The following is a 24,558-nucleotide window of genomic DNA, read 5'->3' on the forward strand; positions in this document are numbered from 1 at the left end:
ACTAAAGTTTCTCAGGAAAAAAAAAAAAAATTCTATAAGCAAAACTAAAACCAGTACCCAGTTCAATATACTACAAAGCTACCTAAATCTGAGGGTGGTAAGCTGACTGGCCACATTTCTACATCTTGCAAAGCAGGCCACTGTATTCCCTAGTATAGATTTCAAACACCTTCCAGAAAACTCCACTTGTAATAGCACAGTTCTGCCAAATCCTACACCGAGGTATTTTTATAGAATGTTAACAAAAAGTAATAGCAATTTTTTTTTGTTTTCGGGGTTTTTTTTTGCTTTTATAAATGCAACATAGCATAGCTAAAAAAAGCTACTGGCCATAAACTGACAAAGTCTCACTCTGCTACTACAAATAAATGTTATATTTCAAATAGCATAGCCAAATACCTTCTAGAAAATAAATAATTGGGAATGATTAATACCAATGACTAGAAACTACTGATACATTATTGATTCAACTCCAGTCGCAGCTTCAGAGGTGATCTATGTATGTTTAACCTATGGGTCTCATAAATAAATGGCATGACCATGACATGTTCTTCACCAGATACAGCTCCCTACAAACTTAATTCTTTTGATGAAGGGCAACACTTCAACACTTAATGCTTCCCTTGGTGGATTTTATATTAAAACACTGTATTGACAGATCACTAGGGCAGCAATACACCATTTTTCTTTACAAACTGCAGGCATGTGAAAGTCAGCTCAGCAAGTTGAAATTGAACGATGAATTTTATACAGCTTCTAAAAAATTTTCCATTTGTTACAAATACTATAGCTGATTGCCTCTGTATCAACCATGCAATTCAGTGTAGTTACGTTGAAAAAAGTGAGAACTGCAACAGTGAAGCCAAAAAAGAAGCAAGCTTTCTGGAAGTTCTAAAAATGCATTTCAATTGATTTTATTAAAACGTGTTTTTTACTTTTACTCAGTTTTCTCCAACATATAGTTCCATGAGCAAAAATTTTGTTTCTTTAATCTATACCTGGAAACACTTTTAAGCACCTTATGAAAGGCGTTTAATTAAGATTCCAACTTCCACTTAGCTATTAAAATGAGGGATCAACTTTTTCATTATTACACTAGACAGATTTTTATTTTTTGAAATAAAGATATCCCAAGTCAAGACAACCATGATATAATACACCTAACCGTAACAAGGATTCGCAGTCACAAATCCCCACCAACTTCTCTCCCAAGAGGCATATGTTGCCCCGCTAGCTTAAGTGACTAAGAGACATATTAGGGGTAGGAAGACTTCCTATTGCCAAGACGAGCAGTCTCCCCATTTCTCACACTCTCTCATCTGTGCAATAGTTTCTGCAAAAGGAGCTGTTGGTCACAATGAGAAGTAACTTCTTACTGTGTCCAGTTGTGGCTAGTCGGCCAAAGTGTTTTCTAGCTTCCTGCGACAACATTAACCAGCTCTCTATTGACTGCAATGGGAGTTTAAATACTGAGCTTGCACGCAGGCAAGTAAACTGCCCTCTGACTCTCAATCTGGAGGTGACTCATCTCGTACTCATGTGCCTTCCCGATCACTGGATGGTGGTAATCAAATCAAATCAGTCATTACAAATTTTTCTCATTAAACTTATTTTAAAGGTATTTCTACCCTAAAATTATTACATGCATTACCTACCTCTTTTAGAGAGGTAGAAAAGAACATTCAAGCCTGAACACCACATTTTAAATATCTATTTCCAGATTTACGTCTAGAAACTTATACCAGTTATAACCTTGGAGTAAACTATCAAGAAGGTAGTCTAGTTGCAAATCCCAAAACTCTCAGTATTAATTTCAAAACCGAGTAACTTCAGTTGAGCATGTTTGTATGTTACATACAATGTACCTATTTCAGACAGGAAAAAAAATCAAATTAAGAGACATTCTTTTGCATTAAGTACATTTTGTAGTACTAAATTGTAGTAAATAGTCATTTATATAGTTCAAACATTTGTGACATTTTACACATTAAAAAAATCTTTCAAGAAATAAGTGTTTAGAGCTTTAAAAACAGAACATAGTAACACTGAGAACTAGTGCAGTGAAAGTCTTCATTTTCAAAATAGATTTATTCTTATGCATAGACTTTTCTTCAGAAAAACAAATTTTTCAATTTCACACAGTACCTAAATGATCAGCAGAGTACATCTTTTCTTGAGCACAATGTTATTTTGTGGCATTCAATTTTTCTTTCTAAGCCTGAAAAACTAACTAGATTAACCAATTAAGTATTGCCAGCCCAGCAGGAAGGTTGCTCTGTTGCCATCTCTACAGGAGAGAAAACCTAAAAGTGTACCAGGGCATCTGCTGTCATCCAAATTGCATGTTACAACCAATTCTCTTACTATCCAGAAACATAGCTTCACTTTGTATTTGAAGATGGCAACAGCTTAACCAAAACCTTTTTTTCCCAGCTACTAGATAAGCCAGAGTGTTATCTGGAGTAAAGATGCTGAAAAAGATACCAGAGGACATTACAATTAAAAAAAAAAAAAAAAAAAAAAAGTAAGAGAAGGCTAAATTCATTACTTTGTCCCACGTGATTTTCTCTTTTCCATCATATTAGGAAAAAAGCAAGATTTATACCATCTCTGTTCACCTATAACTACACCACACAATTGCAGCAGGATTTTTACATATCAAATTGTAATGCTCAGACCCTGAAAAGCTAAAGGATAAGTCAAGTAGGTAGAGGCCAGAACAAAGAAATTCACTGCCCTGGAGCACCTTGATGAGGAGACAGTAGTTCAATGTATTTCTTAGCCTTCCACAGCTGCTGGAAGGCGAAAACGTCTCTCTTGTTATCTAACAATTAGTAAAAGCAAACTGAGAAACTTGGGTTATTTTTCAGGCAGATGTTAATTTACCAGGGAACACTATTTCTCTTAAGCTGCATTTTCCTGACCACTTCAAGCACATAAACCAGGCTTCTGTTCTCTTGAGCCTGCAATAGCCAGTCAAGAGAGCTGCCCATTTACAAGCAGTGTAAATTTATGTCAGCCTAAAGTGACCATGAAACCACAGCCTTACGATACTAATGCTTTCACAAAAAGATTTATAGGAATACAGCAAAATCTTAAGTAATAACTATTAAGCATGTAAATTCAAAAAAGTGAGAGATTATATTCCTTAGCCTCTCCTACAGCTTATCTACTACTTTTACTAAGGACTTGAAGGTAATGACAGTACCCTTAACTTTAAAAAAAATATACTTTTAAATCTCCTTTTTTACTGATAGCATCTCTGAACTACTCTTTTCATGCTGAAACTTTCAAATTTTGTTATATTAATGCAAAATCGCTGAAGTGATTAAAAAGTTAGATTTGAGGTGATGGCAAATATGACTGCCTGACACAAAATGAGTAAGCAAGAAACAGTTCTCTCCCTCTTTTCCCCCAGTACATACATTAGCAGTTACAATCCATTTATTTAATATAAAGACTCATGACAAACAAACTTAAAGTGAACCCTATGTTTCCTGATTTACCAAGAGAGTTGAGTTTGTATTTTACATTTAAGAACAGTTGAAACAATCCCTAAAATCCTGAAAGGTATATGAAGATCACAGCCTCCAACATCATATAACAGAGTCTTCTAACCACAGCGTGAACTGTGGAGAAAAGGATGACTTTAGATTTGCCTGAAAAGAAGATGCAAATACTGTTCATTTTGGAAGTAAATAATTTAAGACAAATTCCAGGACAGCATATAAAATCTGAATCCTCACCCAATACAGTCAGTTTGCTGCAGCCTGGACACAGATTCCCAAGCTTAGAGTCAAAATTTATCACTTAGTATTATCTATGCAACTTGACAGTTGCATGTTGGCTCATAGTAGCATGCTGGCTACTATCAGTGTCATTCTACTGGATATAACTCTTACCTGGCATTGTAAGTGCCTAGTTTACAACTGTGATCAGAAGAGTAACTTTTGGGTTCCCAAGTCAACAAGCCACCAGGAATCAAGATAAAAGAGAACCTGGATTTTGTGAATCACAGTAATACTCAATTCCCCCGGTGACAGGCAATTTAGACCAAGTCACTGCAAACAATGCTGTTACACATCATGCTTGGCTGACAAGGCAAAATATAAGAGAGGCAAGGCAGCAGCTAGGAACAGAAAAGAGCCTCTTCATTCCTAAAGAATTTTTTTCAGGGTTCTGAAAATCCTGTGCAGGGCTAGAGCACAGTACTATAAATGCAGAAAAGTAATTTCTCCTGATTATTCTAGAAAGAATGATTTAGAAAGAAATAATGAAAGACTAACATTAAGAGACTCTAATATGGGTCTACACTGTTTTAGCTGGGCAAGGTACCAGTAAACAGGAAATCAACTGATAGCCTGAAGTAGGAGACCATTATAAGACCTACAACAAGTGAATCCAAAACAGGTCAGGTGCTCAAGTTGTTATCTCAGAGTCTACCGAACACAGCTAACACACACTTTCCTTGAACCTTCAGCGTTTGACTCTGCAGTCCCTATCAGCCTTAGGCATTTCAGAGAACAATTTGGTTATTTATGTCTCTGTTTACAAAGCCTACCAGTTTGATTAAACATCGACTTTGCAGGAAACTAAAATTGTTGTATCCAACACAATTAACCTTCCCAGATGTCATGGCTTGTGATATACCAATATCTAGTCAACTGAACTCAACTGCTAGCTACCTCTGCTTTTACAAAGGCTATATAAACATCAATGGAAAAAAATAGAAATAGTCAGATTTCAAATGACTTCAGCCAAACTAGTACAACCTTATGCCTGACATGTATATGGTCCTATCAATACAGTCACTTCAAACTGAAGTGCAAAGCTCTCCTTAGTTAGTTATTCAATACACAGCACTGAAACCCAAAAGCACATTCCTAAAACTCACAAGGAAGTTCAAATTATGTTCTTTTTAAAGAAAAAAAAAGTTCTGTAATTGAAAACCATCATTTATAATACAACAATACAGACAAATAAATGTTTTCTGAAGCATCTGTTGCTCAAATGAGAAGAGAGTAAACGTAAATTCTTTGTATTTATCCAGCCAGTGGTCAGGTTCTGCCACGTGTCTCCGTAGTTATTTGGAAAGAAAGAATCAGAAAAACCAAGTATGGTGATTGTTTCATTTTACTACACTACATTGTTGCAAACATAACCTGAAAGTAGACAAGATCCTCAAATGCCATTATGGTAATTCCTCCGTCTCAAGGACTGCAACAGTATATTTAAACTATTAAGTTTGCAACAAGGACTCAGCAGTAAGACAACCCAACGTTTAAAAACAAAAAAGCTAAGCCTAAGTACGCAAGGATTTCAACTCAGTCACTTAATAAAACTTGTATAGACACCAAAACTCCTCATAAGCCTACATATGCTTGCGCAGATTCACCCGTTACAAGCTATGTAAAAGACATGGCTTAGAACAAAACCATGCCAAAGCTGAAGAACCAGCGAACACTTAACCTTTCCACCACCTTCTTTGGCAGGTTTTATATTTTTAAATGTTTAGTATAGCAATTTAAAAGACTGCTATTTAAAAAGCTGTGGATATTAAACACAATCTCTATACGCATTGCTACCAAATATAATGGCTTCAACGCAGCCACAACCATCAAATGCTGCCATAATACGTGCAGGCATGGCTGTAAGTCAGCAGCAGGCTGCCTGAACAAAGCTGCCTGTGCCCAGGCATCACACGTCCTTTTTGGCCCTGGTAGGACTGACTACAGTGGTGTTACACCAGGGGTGAGTTTGCCCAACGATAGTCATTCTGCATCAGCAGCTAAGCTAGAAAGAAATCATAAGTACGACATTCAGACAGCATCTACTTTTGGAGTTTAACAGATGATTAAAATACACAAAATACAGATTACTTCCTCCAACCTGTTGGACAGAAGAGAAAACTCTGCTTAAAAATCCTATACTGGTCTAGATTACCTGCCCACCATTATTAAAGGAATAGGAACCAGCATTAAAAAAGTGAAAAATTATTTATATCATGTTTACATCATGCCTTTCACAGAACTTTGTGTATTGTCAGTTTCACTGTCACCATTTGGCTTTTAAGTTCTCACCTAAAATAGGAAAGAATGAATCTCCTCTAAATTCATACACCCTCACCCAAATTTTAGGAAAACACTTAAAATTCTTGAAACTACTATGATTTCTTTTAAACATGACAGACTGGTAATAAAGTAACAACATAACATTTTGAGCCTAGAACATACACCACATTCACAAATGGCTTCAACAATATTCTTAAGTGTTAAAATATTTTTCCTTTTGTTGTGAAAATATTTATTCCAGGAAAATTTAATTTTACAACAACGATCCGCTGTTAAAAACCACTAACAGCTAATTCAAAGATTAAAACCCAACTGAAATCCAAACGCATTTATTTTTTGATCTCTACTGACATTGGCTCCTCCCCAGCTGAAAGTCAGGAAAACTAAATAGGAGGTAGTAGACCAGACGCTTGATTTCACTGATTTACAATAAGCAGGTTGCAAACACCAAATCTCTACTTACTTCATCCTGTTTCAAGGAGCCATTTCCAAGCATGACTTGAGCCAAATTAGCAGTTTACCATTGCTAAAAGAGAAAGTTCATTTCTCTGCCCGCTCTCCCCCACTGCTCTTGGCTCCGTGCTCCTGCTACCTAACTCAAGCTAGCTTTGGTACTCAGAGCTGTGGTCACAGTGAGCCCACTCAATTCATTAGAGGGGGAAAAAAAAAATTAAACAAGAAACAGAAAAACCTGATTCTTTTACTAGGACAGCAAGTTAAATCTGTTTCTCCTGTGAAAAGACAGGCTCCAGAGCCACTAGTAGAGGGAAAGCAAGTAAAGAGAAGGTAGTAGGAACATTTTGGCAGCTGCCAATTGTTGATTTGACTAAGTAATCATGGAACAACACACTCCAGCTTTTAAATATTCAAGGAAGTTAGACTGACAGGATGAAGAAAATCATGTTACTTCTAGAAACCAGTAGAGTTGGTTGGCTTAGAAGGTTGCAAGAGAGACAGATTTTATTTATTTTTATAAATCAAATTTGGTTCCTCAATTACTACCAAGGGTCACTCCTTCTAGATGAGCTTCTCACTTCAGTGACTATCCTTTGACAGTGCCCTAATCACTCATACGCATCTGTGACTAGTTCATCACTACTCATTAGTCACAAAATGTGCAGACTGCTTGCACAGATGTGTAAGTAATGCAGGGTAGGAAAAAAGTCAGAAGAGTGAGAATAAGGCTAAAAAAAGGTGTTTGGGAAAAAAGAAACAAGACAGTAGAGTAGAAAAGGGAACCTCCTCTGGAAAACAGGACCAATAAGATGGGGAAACAGAAGGTAAAGCAAAATATGAAAAATAACTCCAAAGGAAAAAGGAAGAAGTGCAGGGGAGAGGGGAAAAAAAAGTATGCACAGCTCCCAGGAATGAGCACTAACAATACTGGCATTCCCAATCAGTTCTCCTCATAACCAAATGCACAAGTAAAGTTATGCTCATTTCCCCTCAGTACTCAAATCGTTTCATCTTTTCCAATAAAAAACCAAAATGAAATAAGCTTAAGGAGAATTCTGAGAACAGTATTCATAGAAAAAAAAATTAAGAAGTTACGCATGAAAGAATAAGATGACCAAGACTGAATTATTCCGAGATAGCAATTTCATAATTCGTGATTATATACAGCAGGAGGATATCAGTAGGTCAATATGCCTGCTTGGACATAAGGAAGGGAGGAAAATACTGCTGCTTACAGCTGCTACACATGGCTCTGGTAGGCATTAACAGATGGCTAGGACTGCTTTTCCTTCAACGTTATGCAATATTGCTGCAAGGAAGTGATACCATGATCAAAGTCAGACACTTAAATTCTGAATGGTGACCAAGGTAACTGACATTTAAAGAGAAAATACTAACAAGTTCTAAAATAAAAACGTAGAAACAAAAGCATTACCTTCCATAAAATACTGCATACTATTGCCTTTGTTTCTTAATGAAAACAGAAGAAATCATAATATTCTTTTTGTTTTATTGATGACTATAGTATTTCCGTATCTGGCTGCAGCCAAAAGAATCATGATAAAATCGGAAGTGACTGCAACTATTTCAGGGAAGCTAAATAATAAAATAATCCTCATGTATGTGTCTTATATTTAGCAGGGACTATTGGAGCTTAATATTAAAGAATTCCTTCCCCCGTATTTGTGTGTTCAATTTCTCTGTTCTTCACTTGTTAGAATATAGTGCTTTTTAGTAAGCTTTCCCAGTTTTCCTCCTACTTTTAAAAAACTGCAAGAATCTATACAAATTTATTCATCGTAATTTGCATATTATAAACACCCACATTAGTTTATATACACATAAATACTGGCCACTCATGCACTAGCATTAATAGAAAAATGCTCACAAAATAAGTACAAGCAAACCAGTTCATCACATTCCTAAAAAAGATACTGCTGGTATTTATTTCAACATTTTTAATGGAAGTTCCTCTTCTAAAGTTTATAACAACTTTCCTGCCCCTACCCCTTCACCTAATTCTGCAACACAGCAAGTCACAGAAACAGAAGCTGAAGTGATCATGTCTTAACTTCAGAGAGAATCACATTTAATTCTTTACAGGCATAAGAAGAGTAGCTTTTTCTTCTCTAGAAGCAGCAGTAAAATTTAGGGTGAAACCAGTAACAGCTAATCTGACTAACTGTTGACTGTCATCAAGTGGGAGCAGTCTGATCCTTCTCATATTCACATGAAGTCCCAGCCAGAAAAAAAAGAATAATTCTGCAGGGCTGTATAGGTTCATCAGTTTGAGGAGCCAGAGCCTTCAGCAGCTATGAACTGTCATTGTCTGAACTGGGATGATGCATATACACCTTCAGTTTAGCTAACACGTGCTAGAAAACTTCCATCTAAACCACATTACGTTCTCCATGGAAAAAAGTGTGCAATACCTTTTTTTTTTTAATCTTAACTGCTCATATTATATATATATCTCTCTATCAAAAAATAGTTCAGTGCTTGGCTTGCAAAGATATACTATCAGACTCACCTTACTTGGACCCTTACAATTTATGCTGGGATTCTCCCTGCCCCCTATTATAGCATTAAATTACACAAAATTAGTATGACATGACAAAAAACCCCCTTCCATTCCGTGCCAATTCTGTCACCACTTTCCATTACTTTTCACATTTGACAGCATCCTGTAGAGTTTGTTTGGTTTCCCTCCTAAATTTTTGGCCTATTTGCACAGTTTCTTGACACACCAATAGAAAAGATGCATTTATGAAAATCCCTGGAGAAGCTAATTATAGAATACCTGCACAATGAGAAAAAAATCTGTACGTAATGCATTGATTTTTTTTTGAAAGCAAGTGTGCACGACAGCAAGTTACAGTTTAAGTTGACAATGCTTTCTTTAAAAAGCAGCAAAATAGATTGAGAAAAAACTCATTTCAAACATGATAAAGTAGTCCTTTTGCCAATACAGAGTTCCACCCACAAGCAATAGTCAGCCATCACAGAGAGAGAATAATCCTGTACACTCTCCGATGTAGATCTAATTTTTTTTACATAACGAGTTAGAGATGCTCAACCAGAGCCCTTAATCCAACCACTCTATGCAGAGATCAGAGATCATGTGATTTAAGGCACAGCTGGTAACAAGTAAGTTTTGTTTCTTCAAAGCAAGTGTCCATAACCAATTGACTGCTTTCTAGTCATTTACGTACAGATGCTCCTAAACCGAACAGTGTTATACTTGAGGAAGTAATAGCTTCACAAGAAGGCTTTTCAGAAGGCCCTGTATTTGCACACACAGCATCACCAGCAAGCGTTATTTAAAGCAGCTGTGTTTACTACCATTTGTAAAGGTTAAAAAAATTAAAAGCTTAAAATACTATGGTTTAAAGCTTACTTTAAAGTTTTGGTTTAGTCAGCAACTTACATTAACATGTACATACATCTTTTTTGGCTTCCTTTTCAAGGAGTGTTGCATGGTGTTCTCAGCCAAAATCTCAGGATTTCAACAGAAATAAAACTGTATTTTTTTTCCAAGTGATTTAAACAAGTCTAGGTCTCAGAGTATATGAGCTTGCAGACCTCTCAACATAAAAAAAAAATCCCTGAGAACTAGCATTAGTAGTCAGTCATCATGAGAGTAACTTAAAACCAATTACGCATTTCACTCTTATAAAGTGCTAAACTTAAAAAATGCACCTAAGTATGTATCTAGCTCAATCCTGATCCTCAACTACTTGGAGAAAAAAAAAACAACAGTTTTTAAAATTCCCAGAAAAGGATAGTCTGAAAATTCTTTTTCAAGGGTTAAGATTCTTCATTCAATTTTCAAACCTGGTAACATCACATATTAAAAAAAAGTATACTGAAGGTTCTGCTTCATTCAGCAAGTATTTGCCAAAGCCACACTCAAATGTAAATTATGCTGCTTAGTGAGTTTATAGCTACCTCGTCTCTGAGGAACAGTGAAAAAATTAAATCAAGAATTAGAGCACTGGCAAGCGCACATGACAGAATGAGCAGTCAGTCTAGCTATGGACCCTCTTTTCTCCTTGGCACATACAGAAAAAAAGAAAGTTAGTACAAGTTGCACTCAGGCCTCATGGAAAACTTCAATTCACAATTCCCACCACAACCTTGAACCAGCAAATGGAGCTTCAAATCAACAGTCAACTAAGCAAACTCTCATTCCCACTTACGATAAACACAGGCTGGTTCATCTACCACAACGAGGAAGTGCATGAAAGGTGCTTCTAGTCATGCTGATAGTCAATTTTCTACACCATGTGAGAGACAGCTTAGCAAATCTGTGGTCTGACAGTTAAGAACAGGCCCACCCTACCCAACTCCTAACCTTCCACACTGGTCACACCAGCTCACCCTCTACCTTCTGTCAGTACTGTAGTGCACTTGATCCTACAATGAGTAGGTTTAATGAACTGGCAGAAAGTTATTCACAATTCTTTTGTATGGGATGATTTTTCTACTGATTTACTTCCCTGAACTGGCTCATCCTGGGACCAGACAAGCATCACTGGCAGATGCATGCAGCTGGAAGTGTTTAAAAGTAGGTTTCACAATCAGCTTAAGTCAAGCTAAAACTGCCCTGTCATCAGAAGATGTGGTCATACTCACAGTCCTGGCTGCACATTCTCCATTACCTCTTACCAGTTCTCACAACAGCGCAGTAATGGTTTCAGTTAGATCAGGTCACAGACTCACAAAGCAAGAAGTATTCCAATTCACCTACTGGCCACACAATTGCAAGAGCTAACCCTTGGAAGGGTAAGGGACTGTGTCTGGGTTCCACCGTGGCTTTAGACCAGCTTAGACTCAGCTGCAAAACTACATCCTTCAAAGCCAGCAACACAAGTGTTTTCAAAGCAGACTCTGATGTTCTCCCTCTCTTGCTACTGTGCTCCCTCCTTATTGAGTCATCTTCATCTTCCCCTGGTCTTGAGTAGCCTTCCAAGCTCTGACCACAGCATTCACACTACCCTCCATTTTTGGTACCTCCCTCCTTACAGAGACAATCAAGGAAACACTTCTAAAGACCTCAGGGCATCCTACAAGCGTAGGAAGAAATTACTAGATTTCAAAATTACACAAGACAACTTGTAGTCTAATGTTATACCACGTACTGGGCATGACAAGCCTGGGGGTTCAATTCAGCCAGACTCCCTCTGACTTCAGAAAAAGCTTTTGACTTTGTTCTACAGTCGCATTTGTAACAGACCCCAGTGTTTCTATCAACTACAGGGATGCTATGAAAGTCAAATCTTTATCTCATGCTGTCTTTGAAAAGCAGCAGAGGACAGTGTGCATGCTGAAATATCAATTACTGAGGCTGCTCCCATCCAAACATGTCAGTATCAGTGACAATTTTATCTAGTTTTCAAGCAAACAGCAAACAAACATTTTCCTCTCATTCCGTAAACTGGATTCTGCAAAGTTAAAATTTAACCCTCTTCCACATTTATACTGTCTCATTACTTTCCTGAGCAAACAGTTAAACACAGTGAAACAAATGCTGTTCAAAGACTAAAATTCTGTGAAATCTGAGAAAAATAAAGTCTGTGCTTAACAAGTAAAGGCAAACTGAGTCAACACAAATTTAGGTCAAACCAGACATTTATCACTGATGCTTTAAGAGGTCCTGTTCCAGAAAGTTAAAAATCAATTACTGCCCAAATCAGAAGAAAATACGTGGAAGAAAAACTGTAAACAGTCGAAATCTATTTTTAAGTGTTTTACTAGATGCCTGAGAAGCCACAATGTTACCACTGAGAAAAAGCCCAGTGGTGAAAAACTGCATAGTTTACAAGGGAAGTGAGAACAACTGTAAAAAAATCTTATAAAAATGGCAAGAGAAGCATTGACAATGAGTGTGACAAATTAGAAAAATACAGAAAACTGAAAGGCAAACAAAAGGATACAAGACATCTCCATCCCTAGAAGGGCAAGCAGCATCCTAACACCACAAGAAATGGACAAAAGTTGTCAAGATTACAACATCAGAATGATAGAACTGTCAACAAAAACACAAAACCACAGAATCTGAAAATGTGCAAAAAGCACAGAATAAAAACAGCTGAGGAAAAAGCCAGAAAATTTAAATCACATCCTGTTGTCATGATAAAATGCTTTTTAATATAACAACAAATATTATTAAACTTCTTTAAAGTACAGGTTAAGTCAACCATACAGTACAAAAGATGTAAATACTGTTTTTCGTTAAGCCTGAAGACACTCCAGTGATCTGCATAAAAGACAATATGGGTTATAAATGGTTACCATTTGTCCTGGTTATTGCTGGCTTTTCTAGGTTTGATATAGAATTAACAAAAAAGCAAAGACTAGTAATGCTAAGTATCATGGCTTCACAGAAAAATAAACCCAGCACTTTCAGTTGATAAAAAAAGTAGTAACAGTCAAACACAGTTAACGTCCAAAGTGCTTGACTTATTATTGTCTGATATTTTGATTAAGAAATTAAAATATAAAGAAAGTTAATGTAGTCTATCTTGCATGTATTAAAAACTAGAGATAAAAAGCTTTATTCTTATGATTCATTTTGTGACTATTATACATATTGTCCTAGTTAAGGACTATGCTGGCCAAAAAAAGGCTCTTGCTCTTTTCAGTAGCTCACATTTTTAAAACCTCAAGGGAGTATTAATATGAAACTACTATTGAGAGGACACTAAGCATCCTACAGAGCTTGTATTTTGACCCCATGCTATTTCATTGCTGTCTGCAACCTAGGAGTAAACAGTTAGAGGTAAGTTATATAGTGAGAGGAGAAAGGGAGATGAATAAGACCCTATTTCTGACACAATGTAGCTTATATTATTTGGGGAAGGTTGGGACAGGCCAAATAAGGTTTTTTAAATACCAACAAAAGCAAAGTCATATCTAAAATGAAGACCCATCCTGGAACCTATCCAGAAAGCATTGAAAAGACTTGGAGGTGGGTAATCATCTGGGCACAAGCTTCCAGTGTGATGCAGTTCCCAGCAAGACTAGTACAACGGTCTATACATATGGGGAATGCCGATTAAGAACGTGGAAGTTGCTTTACTATTGCAACTGGCCCTGGTGTGACTAGTAGAATAGTGCTCTGTTCTCAAGTTCACTACTATAACAGCTACTGTACTCAGAGCAATGCCATGAAAACACTGAAAGAATGAAAGAACATATCTTAACGAGAGACTCAAAGGGTCAGTACGACTGCAGACCGTAACACCAGTGTAGGGATCCGATAATCATCAGCATAGTAAATAAACACAGACAGACCTATATTTGGATAGATATCTCTCAAGATGTATTGACCAGAAACAAATTCAATTCAGACTAGAAACAGGTTTAAATCTTAAACAAACTAATTAAATTTGGGGGCAACTTTCCCAGCTATACAATATTATCTGTTACTGTAGGATTTTGTTTATTTTCTTTTTTACTTTATAAGTAGTATCCTGGCAATAAAAAGAATTAGTTCATTAAAAAACCCTCAATGCCTGCATTAGAAGGTTGAATTAGATCTACAGTGCCCTCTGGCCTCAAACTACGAAGGTAATCACGATACACGAAAGAAGACTCAACCTTCAATATCAAGCATGCTAATTCGTCTGAGACTTCATGGTTCCATCCTCCTTTTTAAGTAATATAATAAACAATAACTGATCTTTGAATGAGCTCACAAATGTACGCTTAGTCCCCGGAGCAATCCTGACTAAACTACAAAGTCCCATACCTTTACAGGACAATTAAGAACAATCTGCACCCCAATACAACCCCAACAATATCAACAGAATCCCACAGGGAACAGTCAGACTGTAAAATCAGGCCTTTCACCGATATTTTAAACAGAAGAAATTAGAGCCAAAGCTGTCTACAATAAGTTTACCTATTTTCTTCACACTGCCACCAAGGAATACAAGGAGATATTGTGCTTCTAACTTCCCAGGTAGTTACAAATTGAACCACAGGGAGAGAAACAAAGATAAAAATGAAGACTTCCAGCTGGAATAATTCCTGCCAGAGCCCGTAACTCTTAAAATTATCTTCCAGCTTTGCAGGAAGATTTTTCTCTGACTTCAGAGTAAGCAAAAAAAACAAAAACAAAAAAACCCAAACCCACAACTTTCACAGCAAAGACTTTTCTAATGCCAAAAGAGATCTGTAATAACCAATAACTTCCATCTCTCTCTAACATATCCCACACAACGTAACGACACTGGTGAATGCACTACATAGCAGTAACAAAACAGATCTTCCTCCCCAGTAATAGTTCTTACCATTTAGGAAGAAATGCAGCCCTGAACAGCTGAAATACCTTTGGCAGTTCAGGCCATATTAGGCCACACACCAAGAATATTTTCCAATCAAAAAGGAGCAATACAAACAAAATCCATTTCCCAAAGATTCCCCCCCTCCATTCTTGGATTTCAAAATAAAACATCCAAGCCTATCATCACCTACCACAGAACAGTCAGGAAGTTGTTCTTGTTCAGAAGATCCAAGGACTTTAAAGCCAGAAGGCCTATTAAAATCATTTAAGCAAAGGATAACCAGCACAAACAGTAAGAGTAGCATTCCCATACTAGGGCTACATTGTATAAATGGAAGCAGAGCTTGCCATTGTAACTGTCACCAGAAACCTGAACACTGGCAGAAGGAAACAAACTAGCAGGGACTACTCAGCCCAGTGTTACTGTGCCATCCTAGGGTGCCCTGCATCTCTTACAATGGAGCTACCATATCACACTGTAGGGCAGCCAATGACCTACAATGTCCACCCCGAGATCCACATCCACAGGACTACTTCTCTTTGGTCATCCACGCACTTCCCAGTCCTGCTGAAAAATTCACGTATATGAAAAGAGGTGGTACATCCCTCACAGAATCAGTCACCCCAACACAGTCTACACTCCCCTGTATTCAAGGATTTGAAACACCATCCAGTTATCCATGTGCAGAATTCAAAAGCTTGCATTTGGTCTCTAGAAAGACATCCAAACTCAAGCTGAAAACATCAAGAGCTGGATAATCCACTATTGCCCTCCTTTCTTCATTACAATGATTACTCACCCTCACCGTTTACCACTTGTGCCTTTCAATTTGATCCCATCTAGCTTCACTTTCCAGCCACTGGATCTTGTTAAGTATAAACTGAACAAAGCGCTGCATCTCCATAAGAAAGTATTTACATGGGGCAAAAAAGGTGGTCCTCACTATTTCTGATAATGTGAACAGGGTTTTTTCAAGCCTTTCACTGTAAGGCATTATTAAAATAATTCTTAACTCTTTTCCACACCCTTCATTGTTTAACAATGACTTTTAAGGACAAAACTTTATCATTAGTATTACCACATGCTCAGCCAAAAAACATCTCCTTGTTCGTAATCAGTAACCCCCCTTTAAAAATAAAAATCAAGGAATATATTATGTATTTTTTAATCAAAGCATTATACTGGGAGCTTCTGCTGAACTGCTTGTTCATATTTATATCCTACCAGTCAATAAATTTCAGGATACAATCCCATGCCTATTTTCCTTATCTTCAACGCATTACTTCGAATATGGCTGCGCTAAGGTGCACCTTGTTTTACTAGCATAACTTCCCATGAAGTCTGGATGGTTTTGTACAGTTGTTCTGTCCTCCCTGCTTAGTACCCATCCATCTTGTTCGTCTGAAAGTTTTATTAATGACAATTTTGTTATTACTTCCAAATCATTCATGAAAAAAGTCTCGAGTCTAGTAGATTAACTCCTCTAAGACTTTCAGGAACAATGACATTCAGGAATAATTCTCTCTAGCAACTATTTCTGAGATATATCAGTTAGCCAGCAGTTCTCCATCCATTTATCATACACCATAAGATCATTCTGAGTATTACACGAGCAACTGATGTTATTTGTTGTACTTTACCACTAAAATGATATTTACATGCTTTGCTGTTCCACTAGTAATCTTACAACAATGCTAGTAGAAAACAGTGGGATCTACACTGTCATACTAAACTGAACTGAACTTGCGACAAAAAGAAAGAATAAATATCCTTTGAAACAAGAGCCTATTATGTAAGTTTGGCTTGCTTTCATGTGGAAGGGAGGCCCATGAACTCAGTCAGCAAGATACTACACAAAACCCACCAAAAGCAGTCCCATCATCAATGCCCTAGAGCATTCACATTTTCAGCAGCGTTTCTACCTCTTCTTACCAAAATTACTTAAAGCTGAGCCTTTCACAAATAAATAAATAAACAGATTTTCCAGCACTCCAGTATTTAAGTAGTTTTTCACTATTCCCAAGACCATCTTTCTTACAATGTTAATGCTGTGTTCACAATATCTCATGGCAAAATGCAAAGCCATAGAGTCCATATAAAAACAAACACTTCCCTTTCAAAAAAGCCCCTCAAAAAACTTTGAAAGTAATCCAAATTAGTCAAAACAAGAAGACAGCAAGAAGTAAAAGTCTCATTTTAAAAACAAAAAGCACAGAAAAAAATATCTGAAAAAGATGCATGACACAGATAACAGTAGCATAAAACATAAGAAACTGGAAAAGATTTTGACATTCCTATAAAAAGCATCAGTTTTATATGTATACAAATGTAAGAACTGATTATATGCTCCAATGTCACTACTTAGATAAGGACATGGTGCTATTTTCTTAAAAAGTGGAAATCACTGAGTATTAAGGGCCCTGACCTTCAAAAACAACTGAACACAGATGCACTACATTGTTCAGTGGGCAGATCTGTGACAATACAGCTCTGCTACAGTACAGAATCCTCAAGCTTTTAACAGACACTCCAGAAATGCTCTTTTAACAGCCAGTCTCACCACCAACATTAAAAACATCCTTCTCTTTTAAAGCTTATCTGCACAACGGGATTTTAAGGACTAAGGGAGCACCCACTGAAATCCATGTAAATACTACCCTGTGAATAAGATATAGTCAGATACTCAGTATTTCCAGAAAAATCAAATAAAACCCCCTCAAGGCTAGTTAGACAAGTGATATTTATTGCATATTAAAAGATTCAGGTTGGTGTTACAGCACACAATATCTATTAACTTCCTTCCGCATCTTTTGTACACACACTCAACTTTATACACCAAAGGAAGAGTAAAAATTCTACCAGATTGCTTAACTAGTGAAAATCACCAATTTAAATTGAGACATTTTTGTTTGCTATATAGTAATTGCTCAAAGTTAATTTAACAAATACTAATCTTCACTCTTTAAAACACAATGGTTTTCTAACAGCCTGTAGATGCTTTTTATTCCATTTTATAGTTTTAGACTGCCCACCTAAGTTTCCACAAGTTAAGAACATTTTCTTTCAAATAAGATCAATATTGAACAGTCTGGATCGTTACTGAAAACTTCGGTCACTTCCGAAAAACACCAGACACTGCAAATGAGGTTACTTCTCCAGTTAGTCTGAAGAAACATGTAGCAACAGCCTTTGCACATCACTTAAAAACCCCAAAAAATAACAAAAAAAATCAAGACACTTATTTGGGGTGCACCACTTTGCTACTTAACCTTCAGAACCGACGGGTCTATTTTGAAGTTGTAAGCGAGCACAGTTTGGAGAGGTAGGTAAGAGTGGGTAGGATACACAATCACATCTAAAGGCCTACAGACCCTCTTCAGTCATCAGGAAAACTAAAAGCGTCTTTAAGATGTTGTTTAAGGAAAAAAAGTGCCATCTGTTCAGCACAAACTGGAGCCTGGCATATGCACTAATCTTTTTCGTAGGCTGAAAAATCAATTCTTACAATCCTTAATGTATCAGGTGACAAGTCCACACGTAAAAGGTTTTCGAAACTGTTTAAAAATATATTTCAAAACAATCATACTAGTCCTCGAGAATGCACGCATGCTGTTGACAAAGGCGGGTGGCATAAAAGAAGAGCGAAAATACGACACGAAACGACCTCTACATGTTACCTGTAAACATTCCTCCCACCGCCTGGCCAACACATTGGAAAAGACAGACTGTTTGCTTTCAAAGTAAACCCCACACCACCCAGGGAGCGCTGGGCTGGATCGGACCAGGCCCGACCTGCAGGCGAGCCGCAGGCCAGTGCCAGCAAAACGCAAGAGGAAACATTTACTCCTCCTCCTCCTCCTCCGAACCGCTTCCCCCCGGGCTGCCGGGCCGCAGCCCCCCCGGGGCGGCGGTGGCCGTCGCCGAGTCCGGCCAGGCACTGAGCGCTGCTGCTCAGGGACGCCGGTGCCGCGGCACCACCCGAGGGCGGCTCTGCCCGCGGAGGAGCGGCTGGGTCGCGGCGGGCCGAGGAGCAGGCGGGCCCCCACCGCCTGCCTCACCCCCCGGCCCGGTGCCGGCTGGGACCGCCGCCGCCGGGTAGGACGCCACAAGAGGGCCCGCAGCGAATCCTGCCCTCCTCCCCGCCACCGGCACCCACATCCTCCTCCCCGCCTCCCTGCCGCGGCCCGGCCCAGCCCTGCCCTGCCCACCCCGGCCCGCCGCCGCCGCCGCGCACACCCAGGCCGGCAGCGGGGGGGCGGCGGCGGCGGCGGCGCACCTCCCGCCCTCCGCGCACCCCGCCCGCCCGCCCTCCCGCTCGCCTCGCCCTCCCGCCCCCCCACCCCGCGGCAGGGCGCCGTCCCGGCCGAGCCCCGGCGCCGCCGCCGCCTGGCGGGGTACCCTCACCTCCGGGTGCAGGATGGGGACGCAGCCCGCTTCTTTCTCGTACTCCTCCAGAGGCGCCGCCATCTTGGTGCGAGCCCGCCGCCCGCTGCATGCCGGGTAATGCGCGCGCGCGCGCCCGCCCGCCGCGCTTCCCCCTCGCGCCCCGCGCTCGCTCGGTCGCCCGCGCGCGCGCGCGTGCCGCGCCCTGGCGCCCCCGGCGGGAGGGAGGACGCGCAACCGCCGAGCGGCTCCGGCCCCGCTGAGGGGAGCGGCGGACGGCCCGGCTCCTCCGCCCCCGGCCGCCCCTCGCCGCCCGCTGCCGGAACCCGGTCGCTCCCCGACGGCTTCGGCAAGGGCGGTGCCGGGGAGCCGCCTCCGCTGGGAGCGCCGGGCGGCGGCGCAGCGGGCGCTAACGGGCCTCCGAGCCCCGGCGGCGGCCTGCGGATGAGCCTGCGGGCGGATTTCCAAGCAGAGGGCCGCAGCCGGCGGAGAGCTGGCACGGCAGGGCGGCCGCTCTCCTCTCCCCGGGAGGCTCGGGGCTGTTTTGCCACATCTCCGGGGGGGAGAGCGCTCTGATTCTCTGCCCGTTCGCCCACCTGCCTTCCCACAGCCGGCCAGTGCCCGCGTCTGCCGGGTAGCCCGGCCTTACACGGCCCCGTCCCCTCCAGGCTGGGACCTGCAGGCTTCTCGGGGCCCCAGGACGGCTGCTCTGAGGCAGGCAGCCGCCAACCGAAGAGAAAGCAAATTTTTTGCTAGCAACTTCGTTGTCTGGAGGAGCATGTTACTTTTTGGAGATACCGGTATCGGTGCTCCTGAAATGAATATTTAGTGTAATTTACGTTTTGGGAGATACTTCAGCTTAATTAAGTTCACTATAATTTGGAACGAGAGCAAAAGGAGAGCTCCCCTGTACATTTAATGTTGATTTAGTTCCCGACTGAGTAATGTCTGTCCAGTTTTCTTTGGAAGTTATCTTCATGCCTACTAGGTAGCAAAGAGAGCATGGGAAGAAACCAAGAGAGTTTTTATAAGGTTTTCCCTCTCAGCTGCAAGAATGTTTGAAACTCCCTAATAGTTCTGAGGACGCCTGGAAGGGATTCCTTCCAACCATTTGTACCCAACTGAACTGGTGATCTCTTACATCCTGTCACACACGCCATCCAGATGGCCAAGCTATCTGCTGCAGATTCGGGGGTCAAATTACATCGTGCGGGAAAATAGGTTTGGTTCTGTTTAGTTTGTCATTTCTGTTCTTACAAGCTGTGTAATATGCGTACAGCCAGGATTAGGAATCCTAAAGCTCTTTATTTCAAACTTTTTTTTATAAATTAAATTTTTATTAAAAAATGTTTTTGCAATTACAGAATGCTATCGCTGGTTTGACTGCTGCTTTATATTGTCGTGTCTGTGGTGCTTTCATTTACCTTTGTGAGAAAGGGACCTTTAGATAATACATTTTGTTGTATCATAATACATTAAGCTCATAAGCCTAAAACCCCACAATGATATTCTCTTCATTACTCTTTCCTATCATCTCATACAAAATGTGACAGAGAAGCACTAATAAAACCTGACTACAGCATTATTAAACTGTTAAACCATAAATATCTTTTTGCTGTATAAATATATTTAAATTTAAAATTGTCAAGAGGAGGAACGACATAGGATTTAGAAACTGGGGGTGTGAAACAGGTCTAAAAGCACAGACTTGAAACCATAAGGTACTGAAGTGCTAAAAGAGCAGAACAAAACAGAGTATACAGGAGAGGATCTTTTTTTAACTGTGTATATTATTAAATGTACCAGCGCTTAGATATAATTTGCAATCTGATTTGCCTGAAGAAGAGGGGTTTCAACCCCCTGCAAACCCCAGAAATAGAAGTCCTATCAATCATGACAGTTCTTCACTCATATTTATAATAAAAGTGAGGGTGATGAAATAAGAACCAAAAATCTTTGTAGTATTTTTACTACGCAGATTATTTTTCCTTGCAAGCCTAAAGAAGCTGTGCTTCATCCCGTGGCTCTGAACTGGATTGTAAATGCATACCTTGACATCTGTCTGGGTATTTATACCCTGTTCTTCACAGGTCTACACATTTTGAAACCAATTCTGTTCTCAGAGGCATCTGTACAGAGAATTTTTGCCATTAAACTTGAGGCCTCGTCTGTGTATATCGTTCGCGTGCAGCCTATTACATCCTTCTTCAGAACCGAGTGTCCCTTTGTCATGGTTTAACCCCAGCCAGCAGCCAAGCACCACACAGCCACTCCCTCACTCGGCCCCCCCCTGCTCCCAGTGGGATGGGGAGGAGAATCAGGAAAGAAGGTAGAACCCGTGGGTTGAGATAAGAACGGTTTAATAACTAAAGTAAAATATAATACTACTACTAATAATAGTGAAATATAATAATAATAATAGTAATAGTAATGAAAAGGAATATGACCCAAAAAAAGGCGGGGGGGGAAAGGCAAAAACCCCAGTGATGCACAATGCAATTGCTCACCACCCGCTGACTGATGCCAGAGCCGTGATCCGCCCCTCCCTGCCAACTCCCCCCTGTTTATATACTGGGCATGACGTTCCATGGTATGGAATACCCCTTCGGCTAGTTCGGGTCAGCTGCCCCGGCTCGGCTCCCTCCCAGCTTCTTGCACACCTGCTTGCTGGCAGAGCATGGGAAACTGAAAAGTCCTTGGCTTAAGATAAGCGCTACTTAACAACAACTAAAACATCAGTGTGTTATCAACATCATTCTCACACTCAATCCAAAACACAGCACTGTACCAGCTACTAAGAAGAGAGTTAACTCTGTCCCAGCCGAAACCAGGACACCCTTTTACCACCAAGTAACAGCAGAACTAGAATACAGGAACGTGCTAAGGTGTCTCTGCATGAGAGGTCTTCATTCAAAAGCTAGCCGTGATTCAGAAGTTTAAAAAGTTTTCCATACTTCAAGCATTCCCTGTCCTCTCCTAATCTGTAACACGATTGCTTGGAAACAGGGTTCTTCACTGCTTTAGGTTGTCATTGCAGACAGGTTAACACCTGTGCAGAGTAAGTGAACAGCAGATACAAACCTAGCAATCTGCTTCGGTAACAAAGTTTACACCTATTTCCCACAAATCTAAAAGGCTGTAAGGTTAGATGTTTTTCTGGACTCTGCCAAAAATTCACTGTCTGACCTTGAACAATTATCTTCCTCCTCTATGTTTTACTTTGCTCATTTGTAAATCAAATACTGTGTCACCTAATTCAGAGGGGTACTCGGAGAATTTATTATCGTTGCAGAGCAATTTAAGGCTTTCGGATTAAAGATGCCTTGTAAATGCCAGGAAATATTGTTGATCAATGGCAGAAAATGCTCTTCTGCTTGGTTGCACTGAATGGTCATAGCTGATGTGTGAAGTGTTTTCCATATTGACCAAAGAGGTTTTATCCAGTGCAGCTTACCAGACATGCAATAGGGACAGGTCTATAATATTGGCTAAACATGGCATGCATTGGAAAATTATTTAAGATTCTAGTCTGACTTAAGGAAAACACAATTCACCAATACCACAGACAAACAGATTTTCTTCCCTTTGTTTTGCTTTACATTAATCACTGAAAAAGGGCACAAGGTCTAGACACCTTTTAATTTTCAAGGAAGCCAAAATACAGCTTAACTGGGAAGTAAGTAGCACAAAGTCTTGTAATTGCGCATTGTAATTCTGCAGCATGAATTTCACCTTTTTTAATGAAGAAAAAAACCACCTTTGGCAGAGACAAGACATATTTATAGAATACACATCCATACACATGGTTCAGTACTAGGGATGACTGTGCAGGTATTTTAGCTCCTATCTTCCACTAAACTGAAATGTGACAGTGAAATAAAAAGCATTTAACATACATGTCTTAGTAGTAGTTTTGTGTTACGGTGTTACCACTTAAAACAACTAAAAATGCGATTAAACAATGTTTACCTTTGCAATTAAAAGGTTGCAAATGTAAAATATTAAAATATTGCAATTAAAGCTAAGTATTTGCACTCATGACAGGCCAAAACTTGAGGTGAAAATATTGGAATGTCTTAATACAAAAATAGGTGCTAAGTAAAAAGTATGCTACCTAGCCCTACAAAAATTAGTATCTTCAGAGGAGCAGTGTTTGTCCTTCACTTTTCATACATACTTTTCATTAATCCTATTCTAATTAATATATCATGAGATGGATTTGGCACTGTACTGAGGCCTCTCTGAAATTTTCCCTTGCGCAGTCACCCAAAAAACTAGCTTCACTGTCAGGAGCTAAAATATCTGGGGAAACCATATCATGTTCCTGTTCTCTGAATATGTGTGCAGAGGGGCTATGATCAGAATGAGTAATTATCTTTATTATTCGCTATCTACACTGCATTTTCTAATCACGTTACTATTTGAGCCTTGTGTTTTCTGTATTGGAAATGACATCCATCCATTTAGATGTGTATACCAAAATGAACGTATAAAACGTGTCATTCTGCTTGGGTTTATCCAAGTCTATGCTTTCTCTCTGCATTCACTCCTAGATGGAGAGTACCCGGTTCTCACACCATTTGGACCAGTTTGGTGACTGAAAGCCGGTGGGTACAGCCCCCGCCAGGTGGCCTCCCCTCCAGTCTGTTCCTGCTTCTTGGAAGCATTTCCATAACATGTTTCTGCAGGGCAAAGTGCTGCAGCATTACCATATTTCCTGAGTGTTTAAGTATGCACTGGGCTCAGAAACATACCCTTCTTTACAGGCTGTGTAGGTTTTTCTTGTCTGTGGGGGCCAGTATCATTTCGTTGTGCTAACATCTGCCTTGTTGAAGCTCACTCCCTAAGCTATGACAGCACACCTCATAGATTACACTTCCATCAATGTCTCCCATTTCTGGTTTGGCTATTGGAAGGCAAGCCTAGCAGCAACAGTGAACCTTGCTTCAGGACTTTCATTTTAATCCCATGCTGTAGACCCGTAACATTTTTAGAAACTCTTACTCACTAGGTCTTCTCTCAGCATAACAGGAAACAACCAGAGGGAAAATTCAGGTGAAACTAGTGAGCCACTTTCAGTAACAGGGAGAGGTTCACAAATGACCTTTTTCCATCCAATGTCAACAAAACTGTGGAGAATAAACTATGTTGGTATGACCATTTTTCTTTTTGAAGAGAGGTGTCTTTATTGTATATGACTGTAGCTGAGATGGGATCATGACACCATTACTGGGTTTCCTTTCATAGCTGCTTGTGGTTAAGATAGGCTGTGATGCCCTAAAATGCACAGTTTAACAACTTAGTAAAAAATATTTAAACAGATGACAAACAGCTCTTCCCCTATGCTGGGCAGGCGA

General features: G+C 39.8%; 1 protein-coding gene across 1 annotated transcript in view; it reads right to left on the minus strand.

Annotated features, from left to right (window-relative positions):
- Window positions 1-19,285, minus strand: part of ZDHHC17 (zinc finger DHHC-type palmitoyltransferase 17) — an 80,286-nt gene extending 61,001 nt beyond the window's left edge. Inside the window, exon 1 of the mRNA XM_050898094.1 lies at window positions 19,223-19,285. Within this exon, the coding sequence (XP_050754051.1) occupies window positions 19,223-19,285 (63 nt within the window). The remainder of the gene's footprint in view (window positions 1-19,222) is intronic.
- Between the last annotated feature and the right edge of the window lie 5,273 nt (window positions 19,286-24,558).

This window comes from Gymnogyps californianus, chromosome 1 (assembly GCF_018139145.2).
Source record: "Gymnogyps californianus isolate 813 chromosome 1, ASM1813914v2, whole genome shotgun sequence".
NCBI lineage: Eukaryota > Metazoa > Chordata > Aves > Accipitriformes > Cathartidae > Gymnogyps > Gymnogyps californianus.